The sequence below is a fragment of the Salarias fasciatus genome, chromosome 2 (genome assembly GCF_902148845.1).
Source record: "Salarias fasciatus chromosome 2, fSalaFa1.1, whole genome shotgun sequence".
Classification (NCBI taxonomy): Eukaryota; Metazoa; Chordata; class Actinopteri; order Blenniiformes; family Blenniidae; genus Salarias; species Salarias fasciatus.
In genome coordinates this window covers 13817343-13842530 of record NC_043746.1, presented here as the reverse complement: position 1 = coordinate 13842530, position 25188 = coordinate 13817343, and the positions used below count along the sequence as shown (strand labels likewise).

The window sequence follows — 25188 nt, the reverse complement described above, 5'->3', positions numbered from 1 at the left end:
AAAAACTCCCAGCCTGGTTCATTACTCAAAACCGCAATCATGGGTAAGACTGCCAACCTGACTCCTGTCCAGAAGGCCATCATTGACACCCTCAAGCAAGAGGGTAAGACACAGAAAGAAATTTCTGAGCGAATAGGCTGTTCCCAGAGTGCTGTATCAAGGCACCTCAGTGGGAAGTCTGTGGGAAGGAAAAAGTGTGGCAGAAAACGTTGCACAACTGGAAGAGGTGACTGGACCCTGAGGAAGATTGTGGAGAAGGGCCGATTCCAGACCTTGCGGGACCTGCGGAAGCAGTGAACTGAGTCTGGAGTAAAAACATCCAGAGCCACCGTGCACAGGCGTGTGCAGGAAATGGGCTACAGGTGCTGCATTCCCCAGGTCAAGCCACTTTTGAACCTGAAACAGCGGCAGAAGCGCCTGACCTGGGCTACAGAGAAGCAGCACTGGACTGTTGCTCAGTGGTCCACAGTACTTTTTTCAGATGAAAGCAAATTTTGCATGTCATTCGGAAATCAAGGTGCCAGAGTCTGGAGGAAGACTGGGGAGAAGGAAATGCCAAAATGCCTGAAGTCCAGTGTCAAGTACCCACAGTCAGTGATGGTCTGGGGTGCCATATGTCAGCTGCTGGTGGTGGTCCATTGTGTTTTATCAAGGGCAGGGTCAATGCAGCTTTACTGTATCAGGAGATTTTAGAGCACTTCATGCTTGCATCTGCTGAAAAGCTTTATGGAGATGAAGATTTCATTTTCAGCACGACCTGGCACCTGCTCATAGTGCCAAAACCACTGGGAAATGGTTAACTGACCATGGTATTGCTGTGCTCAATTGGCCTGCCAACTCTCCTGACCTGAACCCCATGGAGAATCTGTGGGATATTGTGAAGAGGAAGTTGAGAGTCACCAGACCCACCACTGTGGATGAGCTAAGCATCCTGGGCCTCCATAACACCGCAGCAGTGCCACAGGCTGATTGCCTCCAAGCCACGCTGCATTGAAGCAGTCATTTCTGTAAAAGGATTCTCTACCAAGTATTGAGTGCATAAGTGAACATAATTATTTGAAGGTTGACTTTTTTTGTACTAAAAACACTTTTCTTTTATTGGTCAGATGGAATATGCTAATTTTTGGAGATAGGGATTTTTGTTTTTTCTTGACTTTTTGGCCAAAATCATCAATATTAAAACAATAAAAGGCTTCAGTTATGTGTAATGAATCTAACATATATGAAAGTTGAATGCTTATCAGTACATTACAGAAAATAATGCAATTTGTCACAATATGCACATTTTTTGAGAAGGATGTAGAAGCATTGAACAGGATTTTAATAGATGGACAGTGCTTCCTCCTGCACTGGCTTGCAGGATCGACACAATCAAAATGACAGGATTACTGCGAGTCTTGTATCTATTTCAATTAACCCCCATTCTACTTCCTAAAACCTGATTTAAAAATCCTAATGGCCTAATTACTATTTTCATTTGGAACAATGCTAACCCACGAACTAAAATAAGTTGGAGGTACCCAAATATTCTGGGGGATGTGGTTTGCCCAATTTTCTTATTTTATAACAGAGTGGCAAATACTTCCAAATTGAACTATTTGGTCTCAGTGTATGTGCTGAGGATTGAGACCTCTGAATGTTGATTTGTGAATTAACTGAAAACTGCAGGGGTCTGGTCAGAAAGCACATGAGACATCAGAATGAGTTCAAACATTTACTGTATTGATATGTGATGTATTCTGTTTACAGAGCAGAGCAGTTTCTGAAATATAAACAGAAATAAAAGACTGAATTCAAATTGTGTACTACTGTACATTCAGTGAAGTAAACAAACAGTAAAGGAACGAAATCATGCTGGACTCAACCTGCACTCAATATACATGAAGCAGACATAGCCTGAGGCTAAGCCATACACTCACTCAGATAGCTTCATGATGCTGACTGGCAATAATGCTAACAAGCAAAAATGGGCATTTAAAGCAATGTAAAAATGGTCCAGGAGCAACACAACACTAATAGAAGATGCAAATGACATTTTCATTTAACATCACTTTGAACATACTGTATACCATTAATGACTGCTACATATGAACACATGAGTAGCTGAACTTAGGAGCAAGAAGGAAGTGCCGAAGTCGTTCAACAATAAGACTTGAAAAATTCTTAACAGTATGGAAATAAAAATAAAAAGGGACCAGCATGGTCCTCTATCGAACTTGTCTCCAACTCCTCACTGTCACCTATCTCTATGTTAAGTACCCATTTACCTGTTAGTATTACTTCCCTAAATGTAAGCCCAGTGCTAAAAAGAAACAGTCTCAAAATATTTTTGGTTCAAATTCAGTCAAGTATCTTCCCATATTTAAAAATCAATAAATGATACAAACAGAAGGAAAGATAGAGTTTACAAGCTAATACAACATATAAGCCCCGCCTCTTGGTAGAAAATGAAATTGGCCTGGGAGAATGATCTACACATAGCAATCTCAGATGACACTTGGAAACACTCAATACAAAGATACATACAGACAAAATCCTTCTGTGTAAGACATGGCCTCATCCAGTTCAAAGTTTTTCACCAGTTACATTTATCAAATGAGAAACTGGCTGAAATATACCCTGGCACAGACCCCAAATACCTTAGATGCAACCTTAGCTCTGCAATATCAGGGCACATGTTTTGGTCATGAAAATCAGTGTTGAGTTCTGGACAAAGATAACTGAGGCTATTTACAAGTGAAATGAGATCCCATTCCAATTGCTCTTTGGGAAGTTTTTACAACATCCCAACCAACGTCTATCCAAGCAAATGTGATGGCATTCACAACATTATTGGCTCAGAGGCCAAGTATCTTCGCCTTGCAAAATCAAGAAAAAAAAAAAATCGTTCCTACCTCAGGAGAACTGTCACCATCTGAAAATGCGTCAGCAAAGTCCGATTGACTTTTCCTCAGAGTCTGGTCAGCAGGCAGCGTGTTGTCGTTGTAAGAGCTCACAAACTTAAAGTCACTGGTTCGAGATCCTGTTGTCAGGTAGGCGTCATAATTGTAGGTGCTGCGTAAAGTTCCTGTGCCGTCAACATCTGCGTAATTTGGAGGGAGATAAGCACTGGGGATGGCCACTGCTCCATCAAACAACAGTCTGGGCTTTCTCCTGCGACAAAACCTCACACCCAGGATGATAATGATGAAAGTCAGAAAAAAGGTGGACACAGACACCAGCGCAATGATCAGGTAGGAAGTCAGCTTGGAGTTCTTCTCATCATAGGAAATGTCCTTCAGCTCTGGAACCTCAGCCAGGTTGTCAGAAATCAGTAAATACATGGAGCAGGTGGCAGACAGAGAGGGCTGTCCGTTATCTTTCACTGACACGATCAGGTTCTGTTTCATGCTGTCAGATTCAGAAATGTCCCGCTGTGTCCTGATCTCTCCACTGTGGACACCGATAGTGAAAAGTCCCGGATCAGTGGATTTGACTATCTGGTAGGACAGCCAGGCGTTCTGTCCGGAGTCCGCGTCCACTGCAATCACTTTGGACACCAGAGAGCCTCCGTGTGCAGCTTTGGGGACCAGCTCGGTCATGAAGGAGTTGCCCTCCGGGGCGGGGTACAAGATCTGAGGAGCGTTGTCATTCACATCTGATATGAACACACTGACTGTCACGTTGCTGCTCAGGGGAGGAGAACCGTTGTCTCTGGCCATCACCTGCACTTTGAAACTCCTCAGCTGTTCATAATCAAACGACCTCACAGCATGGATCACCCCCGTGTCTCCATTCACAGACACATAGGAGGACACCGGGGCACCGTTCACCTCTCCAGCTAACAGTGAATAAATCACGGTACCGTTTTGTCTCCAGTCAGGGTCTCGAGCAGCAACGGAACATAAAGTGGAGCCAGCTTTGTTATTTTCACTCACATATGCGCTGTACGACTCTTCCTCAAACACAGGTGGGTTGTCATTGATGTCAGCTACAGACAACTGAACACTTTTAGAGGAGGACAGAGGTGGAGATCCCTCGTCAGTGGCAGTGATTGTAATGTTGTAATCAGACACCACTTCACGGTCCAGTTGTCCTGTACTCACCAGAGAATAATAATTTTTAATAGATGGAACTAACTTAAAAGGGACACTCTGCTGGAGGGAGCAGCGGACCTGTCCATTACTCTCAGAATCTTCATCTTGCACATTAATGATGCCCACCTCGGCACCAGGTGGAATGTTCTCAGGAACTGGATTAAACAACGATTTCAGATAAACTGCAGGGATGTTATCATTTACATCGGTTATATCTATTGTCACCCTCGAATCAGTTGAAAGACCGTATGTATCTTTAGCAAAAATGCGCATTTCGTATTTATTATTACTCTCGAAATCAAGAGCACCGATTACTTTTATCTCACCAGTTTTACTATCTATTGTGAAAACCTTCTTTGCTTTTTCTGAAATACGGCTAAACTCATAAGTTACTTCCCCATTCACTCCCTCATCTGCATCAGTTGCTCTTACAGTTAATACTATTGTGTCCACAGGAGAGTTTTCTGGTAGAATTGCTTTATATACAGCCTGATCAAACACAGGGGCGTTATCATTGGCATCCAGCACACTCACGTGTATAATTGCTGTCCCTGACTTCGGTGGATTTCCACCATCAACTGCAGTCAGTACTAAATGTATATCTTGCCCTTTTTCACGATCTAACTCTTTGTCTAAAACCAGCTCAATATTCTGAGATCCATCCGCTCCTCCTTGTACAGATAAAACAAAATGCTCGTTCTTCTGTAAACTGTATTGTTTAACTGTGTTTTGTCCGCTGTCCGCATCGTGAGCTTCATTGAGACGATATCGGGCTCCTCTGTCGGCTGATTCTCTGATTTCGAACTTCACGGAATCTTCTGGAAAAGCGGGTGAATTGTCGTTCACATCCTGAATGAGCACAGCAATGCGGTGCAGCTCCAAAGGGTTTTCAAGGACCAATTCAAATTTAAGCATGCACGAAACCTTCTCTCCGCACAGCTCCTCTCTGTCAATCCTTTCTTTCACGACTAAATTTCCAGTTTTGAGATCAATTTCGCAGTAATGTCGGTACTTTCCTTCAACATCGATTCGAGCTTTACGCGTGGATAGTGTACCCAAATCCAGGCCAAGATCCTTCGCAATATTTCCAACAATGGATCCTGGTCTCATCTCCTCCGGAACGGAATAGCTCAGGTCCGCCATGATCGTGTAGACACCGACAGATAAACAACATAAAACAATTGAACAAGATAGTCCTTTAAGACCCATACTCCGACAGACGTTTTGGACACGCATATAATCTTGAAGCAGAATGAATCAATTGATCATCAGCGTCAAAGCATCACAATTCAGATGGATAGACGTTGTTCATGGACAATGGCGTGTTCTGGGTGAGATCCACTGACTCTGCAATAGGTGGAGATACATCGTCGATCTGCTAGTCAGCAGCGACCCTCAGAGTTTATTAGGTGTATTGCTCATTAAAGCCTGACAACACAGAACAGTTTGACCGAATTGGAAATTAAAAAAAATGATGCATTGAACACATCGCAAAATGTGAGTTTGCAAGTATATATATCGCATTTAAACGAGTTGCTTTGCAGAAGCTCATGGGATTCAGCACCATGGACAGCGTTAAAAGACGAGGAGAGAACCCACAGCGGTTGCCATGTCTGAAGTTTCTTGAAAAAATATAATTACTGGAAGCGAAGTGGGACCAACCAAACGTTTTGTTATACTTTGACGATGAACAAAAATGTATGCGATCTTTAATCTGCTCAGCAAGTTTGCTGTTATGCGAAAAACTCTGAACAGTGGAATACAGAAGTTGAGAGAAATAACTAATGCACTGATCAAAATGAAAGGATATTACCTGAGTGAAAGTATTGCAGTAAAATCAATAGCATCATTTTCATCACCCATTATTTTTTCATTTTTTTAACCACCGTGATTAGTGGAAAATAAAGAGTGGCCAGAATGATACTGTGAATAACGCCCCTATTTATCCAACTATACGTCACGTGCAGTACATTGACAAACATAAAACTCCATAACTCGTCATTAAAAAAATCATGTCATATTAAGTAAATATAATTAATGCAAGATTTGTTTTTGATTTGCTCAACACTGCGTTTAATCTAGCGGATTCAAAATAAGCCATGTGGACTTTGAAGACAACGTGAGTCTTGAAATTCTTGTCCGATAACACCAGTAAATACGACGGAATATTTGGGAAAAAAAAAGAAGAAAACTAAATTCTAATTTGACTTTTTTAAGAATGTATTGGGCAGCTCTCGTTCAAATGGGTGAGCAAAAGAACAGGAATGCAACACGGCCTGTTTGCATGGCGACTTCGTTGTTATGATTTGTCTGAAAAAGACACATCCAGGTCAACTGATGTATTTTGAATTAATGTTTAGTTGTATTAAATTTCTTTCCAAAAAGTAAAAAAACAGGAAGGGAAGACTTTGACCTTTAAATTTACCAGTCATTTTTTTCTGTTATTTCAGTTACATAGGCTACTCAGCTTTAGGTGGACATCACTCACACGTCATTAAAGCTATAATGTCATAAGTTGTAAACACAAGACACATCTCTATAGGGCTAGCATGTTCTCATCGATGATTCCATGGATGCAATACATCGATTCCATGACAAAACGAACAAGGATACCGATGGACACAATACAAAGCAGACAGAACGTTGACTGAAACGACACTGCAAGATGATATTATAACACTCCAACTAATCTATTAGGAACGAAAACCATATAGTTTAAACTAGACAGAAATGAGTTTAAAGCACATGGTACAAGTTGTCAAATCCACGTAGTGCTATGATGTCTACGTGAAAAACTTGACAACTGAGTGGACGATCGCGTGGCAGCTTTGCATATGTTATATTGTCTTGACCTTGAAGAATCAAAAGTTATCAAATACGGTATTTCCTACCTCAGGAGAGCTGTCACCGTCTGAAAATGTGTCAGCGAAGTCCGATGGACTTTTCCTTAGAGTCTGGTCAGCAGGCAGCGTGTTGTCGTTGTAAGAGCTCACAAACTTAAAGTCACTGGTTCGAGATCCTGTTGTCAGGTAGGCGTCATAATTGTAGGTGCTCCGTAAAGTTCCAGTGCCGTCAACATCTGCATAATTTGGAGGGAGATAAGCACTGGGGATGGCCACTGCTCCATCAAACAACAGTCTGGGCTTTCTCCTGCGACAAAACCTCACACCCAGGATGATGATAATGAAAGTCAGAAAAAAGGTGGACACAGACACCAGCGCAATGATCAGGTAGGAAGTCAGCTTGGAGTTCTTCTCATCATAAGAAATGTCCTTCAGCTCTGGAACCTCAGCCAAGTTGTCAGAAATCAGTAAATACATGGAGCAGGTGGCAGACAGAGAGGGCTGTCCGTTATCTTTCACTGACACGATCAGGTTCTGTTTCATGCTGTCAGATTCAGAAATGTCCCGCTGTGTCCTGATCTCTCCACTGTGGACACCGACAGTGAAAAGTCCCGGATCAGTGGATTTGACTATCTGGTAGGACAGCCAGGCGTTCTGTCCGGAGTCCGCGTCCACTGCGATCACTTTGGACACCAGAGAGCCTCCGTGTGCAGCTTTGGGGACCAGCTCGGTCATGAAGGAGTTGCCCTCCGGGGCGGGGTACAAGATCTGAGGAGCGTTGTCATTCACATCTGATATGAACACACTGACTGTCACGTTGCTGCTCAGGGGAGGAGAACCGTTGTCTCTGGCCATCACCTGCACTTTGAAACTCCTCAGCTGTTCATAATCAAACGACCTCACAGCGTGGATCACCCCCGTGTCTCCATTCACAGACACATACGAGGACACCGGGGCACCGTTCACCTCTCCAGCTAACAGTGAATAAATCACGGTCCCGTTTTGTCTCCAGTCAGGATCTCGAGCAGCAACGGAACATAAAGTGGAGCCAGCTTTGTTATTTTCACTCACATATGCGCTGTACGACTCTTCCTCAAACACAGGTGGGTTGTCGTTGATGTCAGCTACAGACAACTGAACACTTTTAGAGGAGGACAGAGGTGGAGATCCCTCGTCAGTGGCAGTGATTGTAATGTTGTAATCAGACACCACTTCACGGTCCAGCTGTCCTGTGCTCACCAGAGAAAAATAGTTTTTAATAGAGGGAACTAACTTAAAAGGGACACCCTGCTGGAGGGAGCAGCTGACCTGTCCATTACTCTCAGAGTCTCTGTCCTGCACATTAATGATGCCCACCTCTGTACCAGGTGGGATGTTCTCAGGAACTGGATTAATCAACGATTTCAGAAAAACTGCAGGGATGTTATCATTTACATCGGTTATATCTATTGTCACTCTCGAATCAGTTGAAAGTCCATATGCGTCTTTAGCAAAAATGCGCATTTCGTATCTGTTATTACTCTCGAAATCAAGAGCACCGATTACTTTTATCTCACCAGTTTTACTATCTATTGTGAAAACCTTCTTTGCTTTTTCTGAAATACGGCTAAACTCATAAGTTACCTCCCCATTCACTCCCTCATCTGCATCAGTTGCTCTTACAGTTAATACTACTGTGTCCACAGGAGAGTTTTCTGGTAGACTTGCTTTATATACAGCCTGATCAAACACAGGGGCGTTATCATTGGCATCCAGCACACTCACGTGTATAATTGCTGTCCCTGACTTCGGTGGATTTCCACCATCAACTGCAGTCAGTACTAAATTTATATCTTGCCCCTTTTCACGATCTAACTCTTTGTCTAAAACCAGCTCAATATTCTGAGATCCATCCGCTCCTCCTTGTACAGATAAAACAAAATGCTCGTTCTTCTGTAAACTGTATTGTTTGACTGTGTTTTGTCCGCTGTCCGCATCGTGAGCTTCATTGAGACGATATCGGGCTCCTCTGGAGGCTGATTCTCTGATTTCGAACTTCACGGAATCTTCTGGAAAAGCGGGTGAATTGTCGTTCACATCCTGAATGAGCACAGCAATGCGGTGCAGCTCCAAAGGGTTTTCAATGACTAATTCAAATTTAAGGATGCACGAAACCGTCTCCCCGCACAGCTCCTCTCTGTCAATCCTTTCTTTTAAAACCAAATTCCCACTTTTAAGATCAATATCGCAGTAATGTTGGTACGTTCCTTCAGCATCCATACGGGCTTTACGGGAGGACAATTTCCCCACTTCAAGGCCAAGGTCCTTCGCAATATTTCCAACAATGGATCCTGGTCTCATCTCCTCTGGAACCGAATAGCTGAGGTCCGCCGCGGTGAGGTTGAAAATTACAACAATACAACTCAAATCGACGAGCCAAGACCGTCCTGTAAAATCCATTTTTACGCAGAAAATAATAATAATAAAAAAATCAAATCTGATCAGAGAATAGTTGTCTGTGTGGAATCAAAGCGTCCAGCAAGCTGCTTTCACCATGCTCTCCCGACAATGGCTTCCGTGGGTTTCCATACAATGACTCTTTCCGCGATGGGTGGAGAAAACACCGTCTTCATATCTGCGAGTGAACAGCGACGCCCGGAGGTTTACTCGACTTATCACAAACAAGCCACAGTCGGTACAGATGAATTCGTGGGAATATCGTCACCAACTTTGACACTGAGGTATAGCTAATTGTAAAGTCTTGTAAGTTAAACGACACTTCAACCTCCTGTGCATGAAGTAGAAACGACAGGATTCAGCACCATGGGCAGTGATGGAGCGTTAAAATTTTGGAACGTTCAAATTTCAATTACTTTTCATTCCAACTGGCCGGTAAAGGCCAATGTCATGAATCATTGAACTTGAAAACGCACTATTCTGTCTGTTTCATTTTAATTTTTTATGACAAAACGAGAAGTCCCATATTAGCCAAATTCATAAAGCATTTCAGACCTGAGAAGAAAAGGGACAATGTTTGTTTCAGCGAAATAATACCTTGGAAGAACCATGGGTGGGATTAGGTATCAGAGTAACTTTCAAACAGCTCTGTATATGTTGTCATTTTAGAAATCCTGAAACGTGAGGAAAGCTCAAATTGCAGATCGTGTTCCTCGGGATCAGTTGTGCGTTCAATTCTATTTTTACTCAATAGTATCTTTAAATAAGTTATACTTGCTTAAAGCGTGCGCAACTGATGCCAATAAAAGTAAACATCGTGACACACTCTTGCTTTAAAAATGAATGTGGTGACAACATAAAGTTTTGAGAACGCCAAATTTTCAAGGATTTTGCTCTTTAGTAAAACCACATTTCACTGCAGGACGGCAAACACAGGAAAATCGCTGTGGGAAAAAATCTGCCTCAATGTAAAATTAATAGAAGAATAAAGAGATAACTGTAAAAATATGCACGGACGAACTTTTATCTCTGAATTTGAACGTTTTTTTTCTTTGTTTAACTGCATGACTCTACCGCTTATGCAAATGTTGTTGGTGACATACGGCATAATATGATGCCGTTTGCCGAAACAGACCGTTGCCTTAAATAAGTTAAAATGTTTTGCATATAATATAGGCTTCTAAATGGAAAATCGTTGTGTCTAACATAAAAGAAAAAATGCAGAAGGTATCGCCAAAAGTATGACATTCGAACATTTTTTGCACTACAAGCGACTAAAAACAAAACAATAAACAATAATAACTAGCATTTAACACTCAGAGAGCGAAAACCTCCGCCAGAGCTCCGGATCATCACCAAAATTTAATGGATTCTAAGCTAGCCCAAAGCCCACTTTTCCACAAAATTTCATTGCAATCCGTCCATAACTTTTTCCGTAATGTTGCCAACAACCCAATGAACAAACCAGCACACCGAAGTGATTACATAACCTCCGTGGCGGAGGTAATAATACTGAAAAATATCCACATCAAAAACGAGAAAATCAAAAAAGCGGAGAAAAAATGGCTTACACCTGTTTAATATAACTGGAGAATAAGGTCTATGTAAAATTGGATGTACCATTTTCTTCACATTGCTACAACAGGTGAGAGACAATGATGAAATAAATTAATGAAGCGGGAATTGTCCTACCTCAGGAGAACAATCTGGATCACCAAAAACGTCAGCAAAGTCTGATGGACTTTTCCTCAGAGTCTGGTCAGCAGGCAGCGTGTTGTCATTGTAAGAGCTCACAAACTTGAAGTCACTGGTTCGAGATCCTGTTGTCAGGTAGGCGTCATAATTGTAGGTGCTGCGTAAAGTTCCTGTGCCGTCAACATCCGCATAATTTGGAGGGAGATAAGCACTGGGGATGGCCACTGCTCCATCAAACAACAGTCTGGGCTTTCTCCTGCGACAAAACCTCACACCCAGGATGATAATGATGAAAGTCAGAAAAAAGGTGGAAACAGACACCAGCGCAATGATCAGGTAGGAAGTCAGCTTGGAGTTCTTCTCATCATAAGAAATGTCCTTCAGCTCAGGAACCTCAGCCAAGTTGTCAGAAATCAGTAAATACATGGAGCAGGTGGCAGACAGAGAGGGCTGTCCATTATCTTTCACTGACACGATCAGGTTCTGTTTCATGCTGTCAGATTCAGAAATGTCCCGCTGTGTCCTGATCTCTCCACTGTGGACACCGATTGTGAAAAGTCCCGGATCAGTGGATTTCACTATCTGGTAGGACAGCCAGGCGTTCTGTCCGGAGTCCGCGTCCACTGCGATCACTTTGGACACCAGAGAGCCTCCGTGTGCAGCTTTGGGGACCAGCTCGGTCATGAAGGAGTTGCCCTCCGGGGCGGGGTACAAGATCTGAGGAGCGTTGTCATTCACATCTGATATGAACACACTGACTGTCACGTTGCTGCTCAGGGGAGGAGAACCGTTGTCTCTGGCCATCACCTGCACTTTGAAACTCCTCAGTTGTTCATAATCAAACGACCTCACAGCGTGGATCACCCCCGTGTCTCCATTCACAGACACATACGAGGACACCGGGGCACCGTTCACCTCTCCAGCTAACAGTGAATAAATCACGGTCCCGTTTTGTCTCCAGTCAGGGTCTCGAGCAGCAACGGAACATAAAGTGGAGCCAGCTTTGTTATTTTCACTCACATATGCGCTGTACGACTCTTCCTCAAACACAGGTGGGTTGTCGTTGATGTCAGCTACAGACAACTGAACACTTTTAGAGGAGGACAGAGGTGGAGATCCCTCGTCAGTGGCAGTGATTGTAATGTTGTAATCAGACACCACTTCACGGTCCAGTTGTCCTGTGCTCACCAGAGAATAATAGTTCTTAACAGATGGAATTAACTTAAAAGGGACACCCTGCTGGAGGGAGCAGCGGACCTGTCCATTACTCTCGGAGTCTTCATCTTGCACATTAATGATGCTCACCTCTGTACCAGGTGGAATGTTCTCAGGTATGACATTCATTGTTGACTTCATATATATGACAGGGGAATTGTCATTAACGTCAGTTATATCAACTATTACTTTGGAATCTGAAAAAAGTCCATAACCATCTTTCGCATAAATACGCATTTCGTATTTATTATTACTCTCGAAATCAATGGCACCGATCACTTTTATCTCACCAGTTTTACTGTTCAGTTCGAAAATATTCTTCGCTTTTTCAGAGATTCGACTAAATTCATAAGTCACCTCCCCATTCACTCCCTCATCTGCATCAGTTGCTCTTACCGTTAATACTACTGTGTCCACAGGAGAGTTTTCTGGTAGACTTGCTTTATATACAGCCTGATCAAACACAGGGGCGTTATCATTGGCATCCAGCACACTCACATGTATCACAGCAGTCCCCGACCTCTGTGGATTTCCACCATCAACTGCAGTCAAAACAAGATTGATATCTTGCTTGTTTTCACGATCTAACTCTTTTTCTAAAACCAGCTCAATATTCTGAGATCCATCCGCTCCACCTTGTACAGATAAAACAAAATGCTCGTTCTTCTGTAAACTGTATTGTTGGACTGTGTTTTGTCCGCTGTCTGCATCGTGAGCTTCAATGAGACGATATCGGGCTCCTCTGTCGGCTGATTCTCTTATTTCTAACTTAAATGTATCTTTTGGAAAAACAGGAGTATTGTCGTTCACATCCTGAATGAGCACAGAAATGTGATGGAACTCCAAAGGGTTTTCAAGAACTAATTCAAATTTAAGCATGCACAAAGCCTTCTCTCCGCACAGCTCCTCTCTGTCAATCCTTTCTGTCATGATCAAATTTCCAGTTGGAAGATCAATCTCACAATAATTTTGATATTTTCCTCCAGCATCGATACGGGCTTTACGGGCCGACAATTTCCCCGCTTCGAGGCCAAGATCCTTCGCAATATTTCCAACAATGGTTCTTGGTCTCATCTCCTCCGGAATGGAATAGCTCAGTTCCGCCGTGGAGAGGTGGAAAACTACAACAATCCAACAGAAATCAAGGAGCCACGACCGTCCTGTGAAATCCATGGTTATACGCAGACAGTGGAATACCAATCTGGTCAGAAAATGTTAGCCTATCTGAAATCAAAGCGTCAAGCAAGCTGCTTTCCCAACAATGGCTTCCGTGGGTTTCCATACAATGCCTCTTTCTGCAATGGGTGGAGAAAACACCGTCTCCTTATCCCTGAGTGAACAGCGACACCCGGAGTTTTATTCGACACATCACAAAGAAGTAACAGCAGATACAGATAAATTCGTGGGAACCGTCTAAAACACCGAGGAAGCTAATTGGAACATGTTGTAAGTTAAACTGCCCTTCAATCGTCTTTCCCCTCAATAGAAGCGACACGATTCAGCACCATGGACAGTGATGGAACGTTTGACCAAAGATTCAATGATTATTCATTCCAACTGACCGGTCGAGAACAATTTCATGAATCATTGAAATAAAAAAAAAGTGTTATTCTCTCTGTTCTTTGGAATTCATATGACAAAACGAGAAACCACATTACTGGCCAAATTTATAATGTAAGTCAGACCCGAGAAAAAAAAAGGGACAATGTTAGTTGAAATGAAGCAATACATTTGAAGAACCGTTGGTTGGTTTAAGTATCCGAGTAACTTTAAAAAATGTGATGTGCTCTGAGTATGTTGTTATTTTAGAAAGTCTGAAACGTGATCAAAGCTCAAAATGTATACCGTACTCCTCGGGATCAGTTGTGCGTTCAGTTCGTCTCATTAGTTTTTATTTTTACTCAACATTATCTTGGACTAAGTTATAGCTACTTATTTAAAGCATGCGGATTGATGCCAATAAAATCAAACATCAACGAGGCACACTCTTACTTTTAAAATGAATGTGCTTACAACATAATGTTTTCAGAACCCAAAATTTAGAAGGATTTTGAGCTTCAGTAAAAGTACATTTCACTACATGTATTAAGACAGAGGGCAGATGCTCCGCGGGAAGAAAATCTGCCCAAATATTAAGTGGCTAGAAGAATAAACAGACAATAAAAAAATAAAATAAAATTATGCACACATAAACATGCACCTATGAATTTTAAAGTTTCACTTTTTTTTGGTTTACAGTCGATGACTCTGCCGTTGGTTCAGAGGTTGTTGGTGACATACGGTATAAAACGATGCTGTTAACCGAAACAAATCTCTTTTGACCTACATATGACAATGTGTATTGCATTTAAGATAAGAAATGGCAAAACACTGTCTAATAGAAGAGAAACAATCTCAAACGTATCACAACAATTACAACATTCGAAAAAAAAAATATGTACCACAGGCCACTAAATAAACAACTAAGCAATAATAATGATTTAAAAATATAAACCGAAAAAAATAAAAACACGGAATTTAAATTTCCTGTTCAATATATCTCGACCATAAAAAATATATAGCTACTGACAATTTCGTGCACTGGTTTTCACTGAAATGCGACAGCAGGTGACAGACATTGTTTACACAAATTGATGAAGCGGGAATTGTCCTACCTCAGGAGAACAATCGGGATCACCAAAGACGTCAGCAAAGTCTGATGGACTTTTCCTCAGAGTCTGGTCAGCAGGCAGCGTGTTGTCATTGTAAGAGCTCACAAACTTAAAGTCACTGGTTCGAGATCCTGTTGTCAGGTAGGCATCATAATTGTAGGTGCTGCGTAAAGTTCCTGTGCCGTCAACATCCGCATAATTTGGAGGGAGATACGCACTGGGGATGGCCACTGCTCCATCAAACAACAGTCTGGGCTTTCTCCTGCGACAAAACCTCACACCCAGGATGATAATGATGAAAGTCAGAAAAAAGGTGGACACAGACACCAGAGCAATGATCAGGTAGGAAGTCAGCTTGGAGTTCTTCTCATCATAAGAAATGTCCTTCAGCTCTGGAACCTCAGCCAAGTTGTCAGAAATCAGTAAATACATGGAGCAGGTGGCAGACAGAGAGGGCTGTCCGTTATCTTTCACTGACACGATCAGGTTCTGTTTCATGCTGTCAGATTCAGAAATGTCCCGCTGTGTCCTGATCTCTCCACTGTGGACACCGATTGTGAAAAGTCCCGGATCAGTGGATTTCACTATGTGGTAGGACAGCCAGGCGTTCTGCCCGGAGTCCGCGTCCACTGCGATCACTTTGGACACCAGAGAGCCTCCGTGTGCAGCTTTGGGGACCAGCTCGGTCATGAAGGAGTTGCCCTCCGGGGCGGGGTACAAGATCTGAGGAGCGTTGTCATTCACATCTGATATGAACACACTGACTGTCACGTTGCTGCTCAGGGGAGGAGAACCGTTGTCTCTGGCCATCACCTGCACTTTGAAACTCCTCAACTGTTCATAATCAAACGACCTCACAGCGTGGATCACCCCCGTGTCTCCATTCACAGACACGTACGAGGACACCGGGGCACCGTTCACCTCTCCAGCTAACAGTGAATAAATCACGGTACCGTTTTGTCTCCAGTCAGGGTCTCGAGCAGCAACAGAACATAAAGTGGAGCCAGCTTTGTTATTTTCACTCACATATGCGCTGTACGACTCTTCCTCAAACACAGGTGGGTTGTCATTGATGTCAGCTACAGATAACTGGACACTTTTAGAGGAGGACAGAGGTGGAGATCCCTCGTCAGTGGCAGTGATTGTTATGTTGTAATCAGACACCACTTCACGGTCCAGTTGTCCTGTGCTCACCAGAGAAAAATAGTTTTTAATAGATGGAACTAACTTGAAAGGGACACCCTGCTGGAGGGAGCAGCGGACCTGTCCATTACTCTCGGAGTCTTCATCTTGCACATTAATGATGCCCACCTCTGTACCAGGTGGGATGTTCTCAGGTATGGGATTCATTGTTGACTGCATATAAATCACGGGGGAATTGTCATTAACGTCAGTTATATCAATTATTACTTTGGAATCTGAAAAAGTCCATAACCATCTTTAGCATAAATACGCATTTCGTATTTATTGTTATTCTCGAAATCTATGGCATCGATCACTTTTATCTCACCAGTTTTACTGTTCAGTTCGAAAATCCTCTTAGCTTTTTCAGAGATTCGACTAAATTCATAAGTCACCTCCGCGTTCACTCCCTCGTCTGCATCAGTAGCTCTTACAGTTAATACTACTGTGTCCACGGGAGAGTTTTCTGGTAGACTTGCTTTATATACAGCCTGATCAAACACAGGGGCGTTATCATTGGCATCCAGCACACTCACGTGAATAACAGCAGTCCCCGACCTCTGTGGATTTCCACCATCAACTGCAGTCAAAACAAGATTGATATCTTGCTCGTTTTCACGATCTAACTCTTTGTCTAAAACCAGCTCAATATTCTGAGATCCATCTGCTCCACCTTGCACAGACAAAGCAAAATGCTCGTTCTTTTGTAAACTGTATTGTTGGACTGTGTTTTGTCCAATGTCTTTATCGTGAGCTTCAATAAGACGATAACGGGCTCCTCTGTCGGCTGATTCGCTTATTTCTAGTATAAATGTATCTTTTGGAAAAACAGGAGTATTGTCGTTCACATCCTGAATGAGCACAGAAATGCGATACAGCTCCAAAGGGTTTTCAAGTACTAATTCAAATTTCAGCATGCACGAAACCTTCTCCCCGCACAGCTCCTCTCTGTCAATCCTTTCTGTCATGATCAAATTTCCAGTTGGAAGATCAATCTCACAGTAATTTTGGTATTTTCCTCCAGCATCGATACGGGCTTTACGGGAGGAGAATTTTCCCGCTTCGAGGCCAAGATCCTTCGCAATATTTCCAACAATGGTTCTTGCTCTCATCTCCTCCGAAATGGAATAGCTCAGGTCCGCCGTGGTGAAGTGGAAAAATACAACAATCCAACAGAAATCAATGCTCCAAGACCGTCCTTTGAAATCCGATCATCCGATAGATCAGAACTATTATATGAGAGTGCAGACTGTGAACAGTCTTCAATGCTCAACTTAAAAAAGATCAAATGTTCGGTTTCAGACACATTTTTCCAGCAAAACAACTTTTGGAAAAAAGAAGAAACATATCGAAATGCATACAAAATAAAAATCAGAAAAAAATGCATCATTCTTGCCTCAGCAGCCCTGAATACAAAGAAACAAACAAATGACTTAAAAAGGAAAGACACTTGATCCGTGTCGACAAAATGAATGGGTGGACTGACGTTAATCGAAATGTCACAAGAGGTGACAAACCACGGTCAGACAAATTTATGAAAGTGAGATTGTCCTACCTCAGGAGAACTGTCACCGTCTCCAAAAGCATCAACAAAGTCAGATGGACTTTTCCTCAGAGTCTGGTCAGCAGGCAGTGTGTTGTCATTGTAAGAGCTCACAAACTTAAAGTCACTGGTTCGAGATCCTGTCGTCAGGTAGGCGTCATAATTGTAGGTGCTGCGTAAAGTTCCTGTGCCGTCAACATCTGCGTAATTTGGAGGAAGATAAGCACTGGGGATGGCCACTGCTCCATCAAACAACAGTCTGGGCTTTCTCCTGCGACAAAACCTCACACCCAGGATGATGATGATGAATGTCAGAAAGAAAGTGGACACAGACACCAGCGCAATGATCAGGTAGGAAGTCAGCTTGGAGTTCTTCTCATCATAAGAAATGTCCTTCAGCTCAGGAACCTCAGCCAAGTTGTCAGAAATCAGTAAATACACGGAGCAGGTGGCAGAGAGAGAGGGCTGTCCGTTATCTTTCACTGACACGATCAGGTTCTGTTTCATGCTGTCAGATTCAGAAATGTCCCGCTGTGTCCTGATCTCTCCACTGTGGACACCGATTGTGAAAAGTCCCGGATCAGTGGATTTCACTATGTGGTAGGACAGCCAGGCGTTCTGCCCGGAGTCCGCGTCCACTGCGATCACTTTGGACACCAGAGAGCCTCCGTGTGCAGCTTTGGGGACCAGCTCGGTCATGAAGGAGTTGCCCTCCGGGGCGGGGTACAAGATCTGAGGAGCGTTGTCATTCACATCTGATATGAACACACTGACTGTCACGTTGCTGCTCAGGGGAGGAGAACCGTTGTCTCTGGCCATCACCTGCACTTTGAAACTCCTCAACTGTTCATAATCAAACGACCTCACAGCGTGGATCACCCCCGTGTCTCCATTCACAGACACGTACGAGGACACCGGGGCACCGTTCACCTCTCCAGCTAACAGTGAATAAATCACGGTACCGTTTTGTCTCCAGTCAGGGTCTCGAGCAGCAACAGAACATAAAGTGGAGCCAGCTTTGTTATTTTCACTCACATATGCGCTGTACGACTCTTCCTCAAACACAGGTGGGTTGTCATTGATGTCAGCTACAGATAACTGGACACTTTTAGAGGAGGACAGAGGTGGAGATCCCTCGTCAGTGGCAGTGATTGTTATGTTGTAATCAGACACCACTTCACGGTCCAGTTGTCCTGTGCTCACCAGAGAAAAATAGTTTTTAATAGATGGAACTAACTTGAAAGGGACACCCTGCTGGAGGGAGCAGCGGACCTGTCCATTACTCTCGGAGTCTTCATCTTGCACATTAATGATGCCCACCTCTGTACCAGGTGGGATGTTCTCAGGTATGGGATTCATTGTTGACTGCATATAAATCACGGGGGAATTGTCATTAACGTCAGTTATATCAATTATTACTTTGGAATCTGAAAAAAGTCCATAACCATCTTTAGCATAAATACGCATTTCGTATTTATTGTTATTCTCGAAATCTATGGCATCGATCACTTTTATCTCACCAGTTTTACTGTTCAGTTCGAAAATCCTCTTAGCTTTTTCAGAGATTCGACTAAATTCATAAGTCACCTCCGCGTTCACTCCCTCGTCTGCATCAGTAGCTCTTACAGTTAATACTACTGTGTCCACGGGAGAGTTTTCTGGTAGACTTGCTTTATATACAGCCTGATCAAACACAGGGGCGTTATCATTGGCATCCAGCACACTCACGTGAATAACAGCAGTCCCCGACCTCTGTGGATTTCCACCATCAACTGCAGTCAAAACAAGATTGATATCTTGCTCGTTTTCACGATCTAACTCTTTGTCTAAAACCAGCTCAATATTCTGAGATCCATCTGCTCCACCTTGCACAGACAAAGCAAAATGCTCGTTCTTTTGTAAACTGTATTGTTGGACTGTGTTTTGTCCAATGTCTTTATCGTGAGCTTCAATAAGACGATAACGGGCTCCTCTGTCGGCTGATTCGCTTATTTCTAGTATAAATGTATCTTTTGGAAAAACAGGAGTATTGTCGTTCACATCCTGAATGAGCACAGAAATGCGATACAGCTCCAAAGGGTTTTCAAGTACTAATTCAAATTTCAGCATGCACGAAACCTTCTCCCCGCACAGCTCCTCTCTGTCAATCCTTTCTGTCATGATCAAATTTCCAGTTGGAAGATCAATCTCACAGTAATTTTGGTATTTTCCTCCAGCATCGATACGGGCTTTACGGGAGGAGAATTTTCCCGCTTCGAGGCCAAGATCCTTCGCAATATTTCCAACAATGGTTCTTGCTCTCATCTCCTCCGAAATGGAATAGCTCAGGTCCGCCGTGGTGAAGTGGAAAAATACAACAATCCAACAGAAATCAATGCTCCAAGACCGTCCTTTGAAATCCATGGTTAGCCAGAAAAGGGTGACCAAATCTGAACAGAAAGCATTTATCTCATTTGAAACAAGACGCACAGCCGGCTGCTTTTACAACAATGGCTGCCCTTGCTTTCTGTGCAATGACTGGTGTGGGTGGAGAAAACACCTTCTTATTTGTAAGTGAACAGCGACGCCCGCAGTTTTATTCGACAAATCACAAATAATCGCCAGTCCAGATTAATTCGTTAGAAATCCTGTCAAAATCATCAACACTGAGGTAGCTCATTGTCACCTAATGGAGTAGAGGCGGCAATGCTTCAGTCTTCTGTGCACTAAGTTGAAACGAAACCATTCAGGACCATGGACAGTGCTGAAACGGAAAGCTGAGAATATTTAACGATTATTCATCCCCACTAGCCAGTCTCAGTCCTTTCATGAGTTTATGAAAATGAGGACGCATTATTCTCGCTGTTTCATTGTAATGTGTGACAAGTGAGATCATACAAAGTCACAAGCATGCCGTAATTATCATTGGTCATTAAGACAAGTAAGAACACATGAAATTGTTGGAGTGAAAATAAATATTCCACGCTTACTGGACGTACTTAACAATTGGATTAGTTTCCATTTCTTCCGATGAAATGACATATCTTGTCATTTGTAAAAAAAAAAAAAAAAAAAAAAAAAAATAATAATAATAATAATAATAATAAATAAATAAATAAATTAATTAATTAATTAATTAATTAATTAATTAATTAATTAATTAATTAATTAATTAATTAATTAATTAATTAATTAATTAATTAATTAATAAATAAATAAATAAATAAATAAATAAATAAAACTCAAACGTGGCCAAAGGTGTACCGCATTCCTCAGGTTCAATTGACATTCAGCTCGTTTCTTTTTTCCACACAGATTACCTTGGGGAAAATATGTTTGCTTAAAACACGCACGATATGCCAACAAATGAAAAAAATAATGTGGCAAACTCTCACTTTTAAAATGAATCTGATCTCAAGTCAATGTTTTGTAAACTCCACATTCATTTTGACAATCAGTGAACTTGTGCTCCTTTTCCTGACGAAACGGACATGGGTTGCCCTTCAAAAGAAGAAGAAAAAAGGGAGACCGTGACATTCTGCAATGAGCATAAAGTTTTTCTTCTGAATGTTGTAATTTGTTTGCTGTTGATTGTTTTTTGTGAGACTACTTGAACATTTATTGAAATGCCAGTGACATACGATGTGAAATTAAATCGTTTAGCTTTAGAGATTACAGTGTACAGATTACACTTACAAATAATGTTCTCATCAAAATTGACCCGTTTTGATATTTAACAACTGTAAACATGCAATACTCATCATTCTTTCAGATTGATATTTGATTACTTCTCCTGAAGTGACCCAAAATACATATGGATAAAGTATTGTTTGGATTTTTTTTGTTTGTTTGTTTGTTGTTTTGTTTTTTTGCATAGGTGTTGCACATTTCCACACACTGAGGCTGTGTTCAGACGGATGTGTGATCTACCAGTGTGAGTCGAATAAATGTAAATAGTGGCATGACAGAATCTAGAAACCCTGAGAACGTAGATGTTATGCTGGTGTGCCTTTTGTATCAGAAAGATGTGACACAGTTCAAGGGGTTTTCAACACTTTCAAGAGAACTGCCTGTGCTCCCAAAACATTTGCCCTGCTTCATGCACAAGCATAAACCTGCTGGTGTGTGAATGGGCAGAGGGAATCGCAAGATATCAAAATACTGAAACAACTTCAACGTGATCAAATATGGCACAAATGGATCCTTCTATGTAAAAGTGACAGCACCTCTTCTGCACAGGGGCCGCTGCAGCACTGGTGAGGGCAGTGCAACAATCTGAACATGCCCAGAAATAAGAAGCAGCCACGAGGAAACAAAATAGAAGGACATGCAGCTTCTGCATTGTAAAAAGGCTGTAAACATGGAAATCCTACTGCAAATGTGAAAATATGCAGGAGCCACACACGGAAAGTGTCCCATCTCTGCTTTGAATGCAAACTGTTCACAATCAGCACTTTACACCAGATGAAAGAGTGAGGATAGTGGTCAATGATTAAATTCAGGAATTTAAAAGCTCCAAAATGTTCATGCAGTTTAAAAGTAAAAACGCAAATAAATAAAATAAAACCACAGTGGCTTAAATAAGATCTGCTTCTTTCATGTGACTTTATTTGTTTAGTATAGGTACTTGTAACAAAACAGGACATGGTTAAATCTTGGGGTAAAGAACTGTGTTAGCTGAACAAATTTTGAAAGACTAATCTCTTTTTTACTTGTTTTTTTTATATGGCATGGGGTAAACATTCTGATTAAATGGGTAACTTTTAAAAAAATGTGTGGAAACTTGTTACAAGGGAATTTAGATCAGAACTATTATATGAGAGTGCAGACTGTGAACAGTCTTCAATGCTCAACTTAAAAAAGATCAAATGTTCGGTTTCAGACACATTTTTCCAGCAAAACAACTTTTGGAAAAAAGAAGAAACATATCGAAATGCATACAAAATAAAAATCAGAAAAAAATGCATCATTCTTGCCTCAGCAGCCCTGAATACAAAGAAACAAACAAATGACTTAAAAAGGAAAGACACTTGATCCGTGTCGACAAAATGAATGGGTGGACTGACGTTAATCGAAATGTCACAAGAGGTGACAAACCACGGTCAGACAAATTTATGAAAGTGAGATTGTCCTACCTCAGGAGAACTGTCACCGTCTCCAAAAGCATCAACAAAGTCAGATGGACTTTTCCTCAGAGTCTGGTCAGCAGGCAGTGTGTTGTCATTGTAAGAGCTCACAAACTTAAAGTCACTGGTTCGAGATCCTGTCGTCAGGTAGGCGTCATAATTGTAGGTGCTGCGTAAAGTTCCTGTGCCGTCAACATCTGCGTAATTTGGAGGAAGATAAGCACTGGGGATGGCCACTGCTCCATCAAACAACAGTCTGGGCTTTCTCCTGCGACAAAACCTCACACCCAGGATGATGATGATGAATGTCAGAAAGAAAGTGGACACAGACACCAGCGCAATGATCAGGTAGGAAGTCAGCTTGGAGTTCTTCTCATCATAAGAAATGTCCTTCAGCTCAGGAACCTCAGCCAAGTTGTCAGAAATCAGTAAATACACGGAGCAGGTGGCAGAGAGAGAGGGCTGTCCGTTATCTTTCACTGACACGATCAGGTTCTGTTTCATGCTGTCAGATTCTGAAATGTCCCGCTGTGTCCTGATCTCTCCACTGTGGACACCGATAGTGAAAAGTCCCGGATCAGTAGACTTGACGATCTGATAGGACAGCCAGGCGTTCTGTCCGGAGTCCGCGTCCACTGCGATCACTTTGGACACCAGAGAGCCTCCGTGTGCAGCTTTGGGGACCAGCTCGGTCATGAAGGAGTTGCCCTCCGGGGCGGGGTACAAGATCTGAGGAGCGTTGTCATTCACATCCGATATGAACACACTGACTGTCACGTTGCTGCTCAGGGGAGGAGAACCGTTGTCTCTGGCCATCACCTGCACTTTGAAACTCCTCAATTGTTCATAATCAAATGACCTCACAGCGTGGATCACCCCCGTGTCTCCATTCACAGACACATACGAGGACACCGGGGCACCGTTCACCTCTCCAGCTAACAGTGAATAAATCACGGTACCGTTTTGTCTCCAGTCAGGGTCTCGAGCAGCAACAGAACATAAAGTGGAGCCAGCTTTGTTATTTTCACTCACATATGCGCTGTACGACTCTTCCTCAAACACAGGTGGGTTGTCATTGATGTCAGCTACAGATAACTGGACACTTTTAGAGGAGGACAGAGGTGGAGATCCCTCGTCAGTGGCAGTGATTGTAATGTTGTAATCAGACACCACTTCACGGTCAAGTTGTCCTGTGCTCACCAGAGAATAATAGTTTTTAATAGATGGAACTAACTTGAAAGGGACACCCTGCTGGAGGGAGCAGCTGACCTGTCCATTACTCTCAGAGTCTCGGTCCTGCACATTAATGATGCCCACCTCTGTCCCAGGTGGGATGTTCTCAGGAACTGAATTTATCAAAGATTTCAGATAAACTGCAGGGACGTTATCATTTACATCGGTTATGTCTATTGTCACTCTCGAATCAGTTGAAAGTCCATATGCATCCTTTGCAAAAATGCGCATTTCGTATTTGCTATTACTCTCGAAATCAAGAGCACCGATCACTTTTATCTCACCAGTTGTACTGCCTAATGTGAAAACCTTCTTAGCTGTTTCTGAAATTCGACTAAACTCATAAGTCACCTCCCCATTCACGCCCTCGTCTACATCAGTTGCTCTTACAGTTAATACTACCGTGTCCACGGGAGAGTTTTCTGGTAGACTTGCTGTATATACAGCCTGATCAAATACGGGGGCGTTATCATTGGCATCCAGCACACTCACGTTTATTATTGCTGTCCCTGACCTCTGTGGATTTCCACCATCAACTGCAGTCAATACTAAATTTATATCTCGCTCTTTTTCACGATCTAATTCTTTGTCCAGAACCAGCTCAATATTCCGAGATCCATCAGCTCCACCTTGTACAGACAAAACGAAATGGTCGTTCTTCTGTAAACTGTATTGTTTAACTGTGTTTTGTCCGCTGTCCGCATCGTGAGCTTCATTGAGACGATATCGGGCTCCTCTGACAGCTGATTCACTTATTTCGAACTTTACCGAATCTTCTGGAAAAGCGGGTGAATTGTCGTTCACATCCTGAATGAGCACAGAAATGCGGTGCAGCTCCAAAGGGTTTTCAAGGACTAATTCAAATTTAAGGATGCATGAAACCTTCTCTCCGCATAGCTCCTCTCTGTCAATCCTTTCTTTCATTACCAAATTCCCATTTTTAAGATCAATGTCACAGTAATGTTGGTACGTTCCCTCAGCATCGATACGGGCTTTACGTGAGGACAATTTTCCCACTTCAAGGCCAAGATCCTTCGCAATATTTCCAACAATGGATCCTGGTCTCATCTCCTCCGGAACAGAAAAGCTCAGGTCCGCCGTGGTGAGGTGGAAAATTACAACAATACAACACAAATCGACGAGCCAAGACCGTCCTGTAAAATCCATATTCACGCAGAAAAAAATGATTCAAATCTGATCAGAGAATAT

At 42.4% G+C, this 25188-nt stretch overlaps 2 protein-coding genes and 1 pseudogene across 2 annotated transcripts; all 3 read right to left on the bottom strand.

The window, feature by feature from the left end:
- Positions 1 to 2867: 2867 nt before the first annotated feature.
- LOC115404983 (protocadherin gamma-A12-like) lies at positions 2868 to 19164 on the bottom strand. Its single transcript, XM_030114371.1, has 2 exons — positions 18962 to 19164; positions 2868 to 4202 (listed from the first exon to the last, which is right to left on the bottom strand). The coding sequence occupies exons 1-2, from the start codon at positions 19106 to 19108 to the stop codon at positions 2868 to 2870; spliced, it is 1482 nt and encodes a 493-aa protein (XP_029970231.1). The 5' UTR covers positions 19109 to 19164.
- On the bottom strand, positions 14887 to 18939 carry LOC115403984 (protocadherin beta-16-like; annotated as a pseudogene).
- Positions 19165 to 22722: 3558 nt separating the features above from the next.
- Positions 22723 to 25146, bottom strand: LOC115404975 (protocadherin gamma-A11-like). Its single transcript, XM_030114360.1, has one exon. The coding sequence runs from the start codon at positions 25144 to 25146 to the stop codon at positions 22723 to 22725; it is 2424 nt and encodes an 807-aa protein (XP_029970220.1).
- Positions 25147 to 25188: the final 42 nt, after the last annotated feature.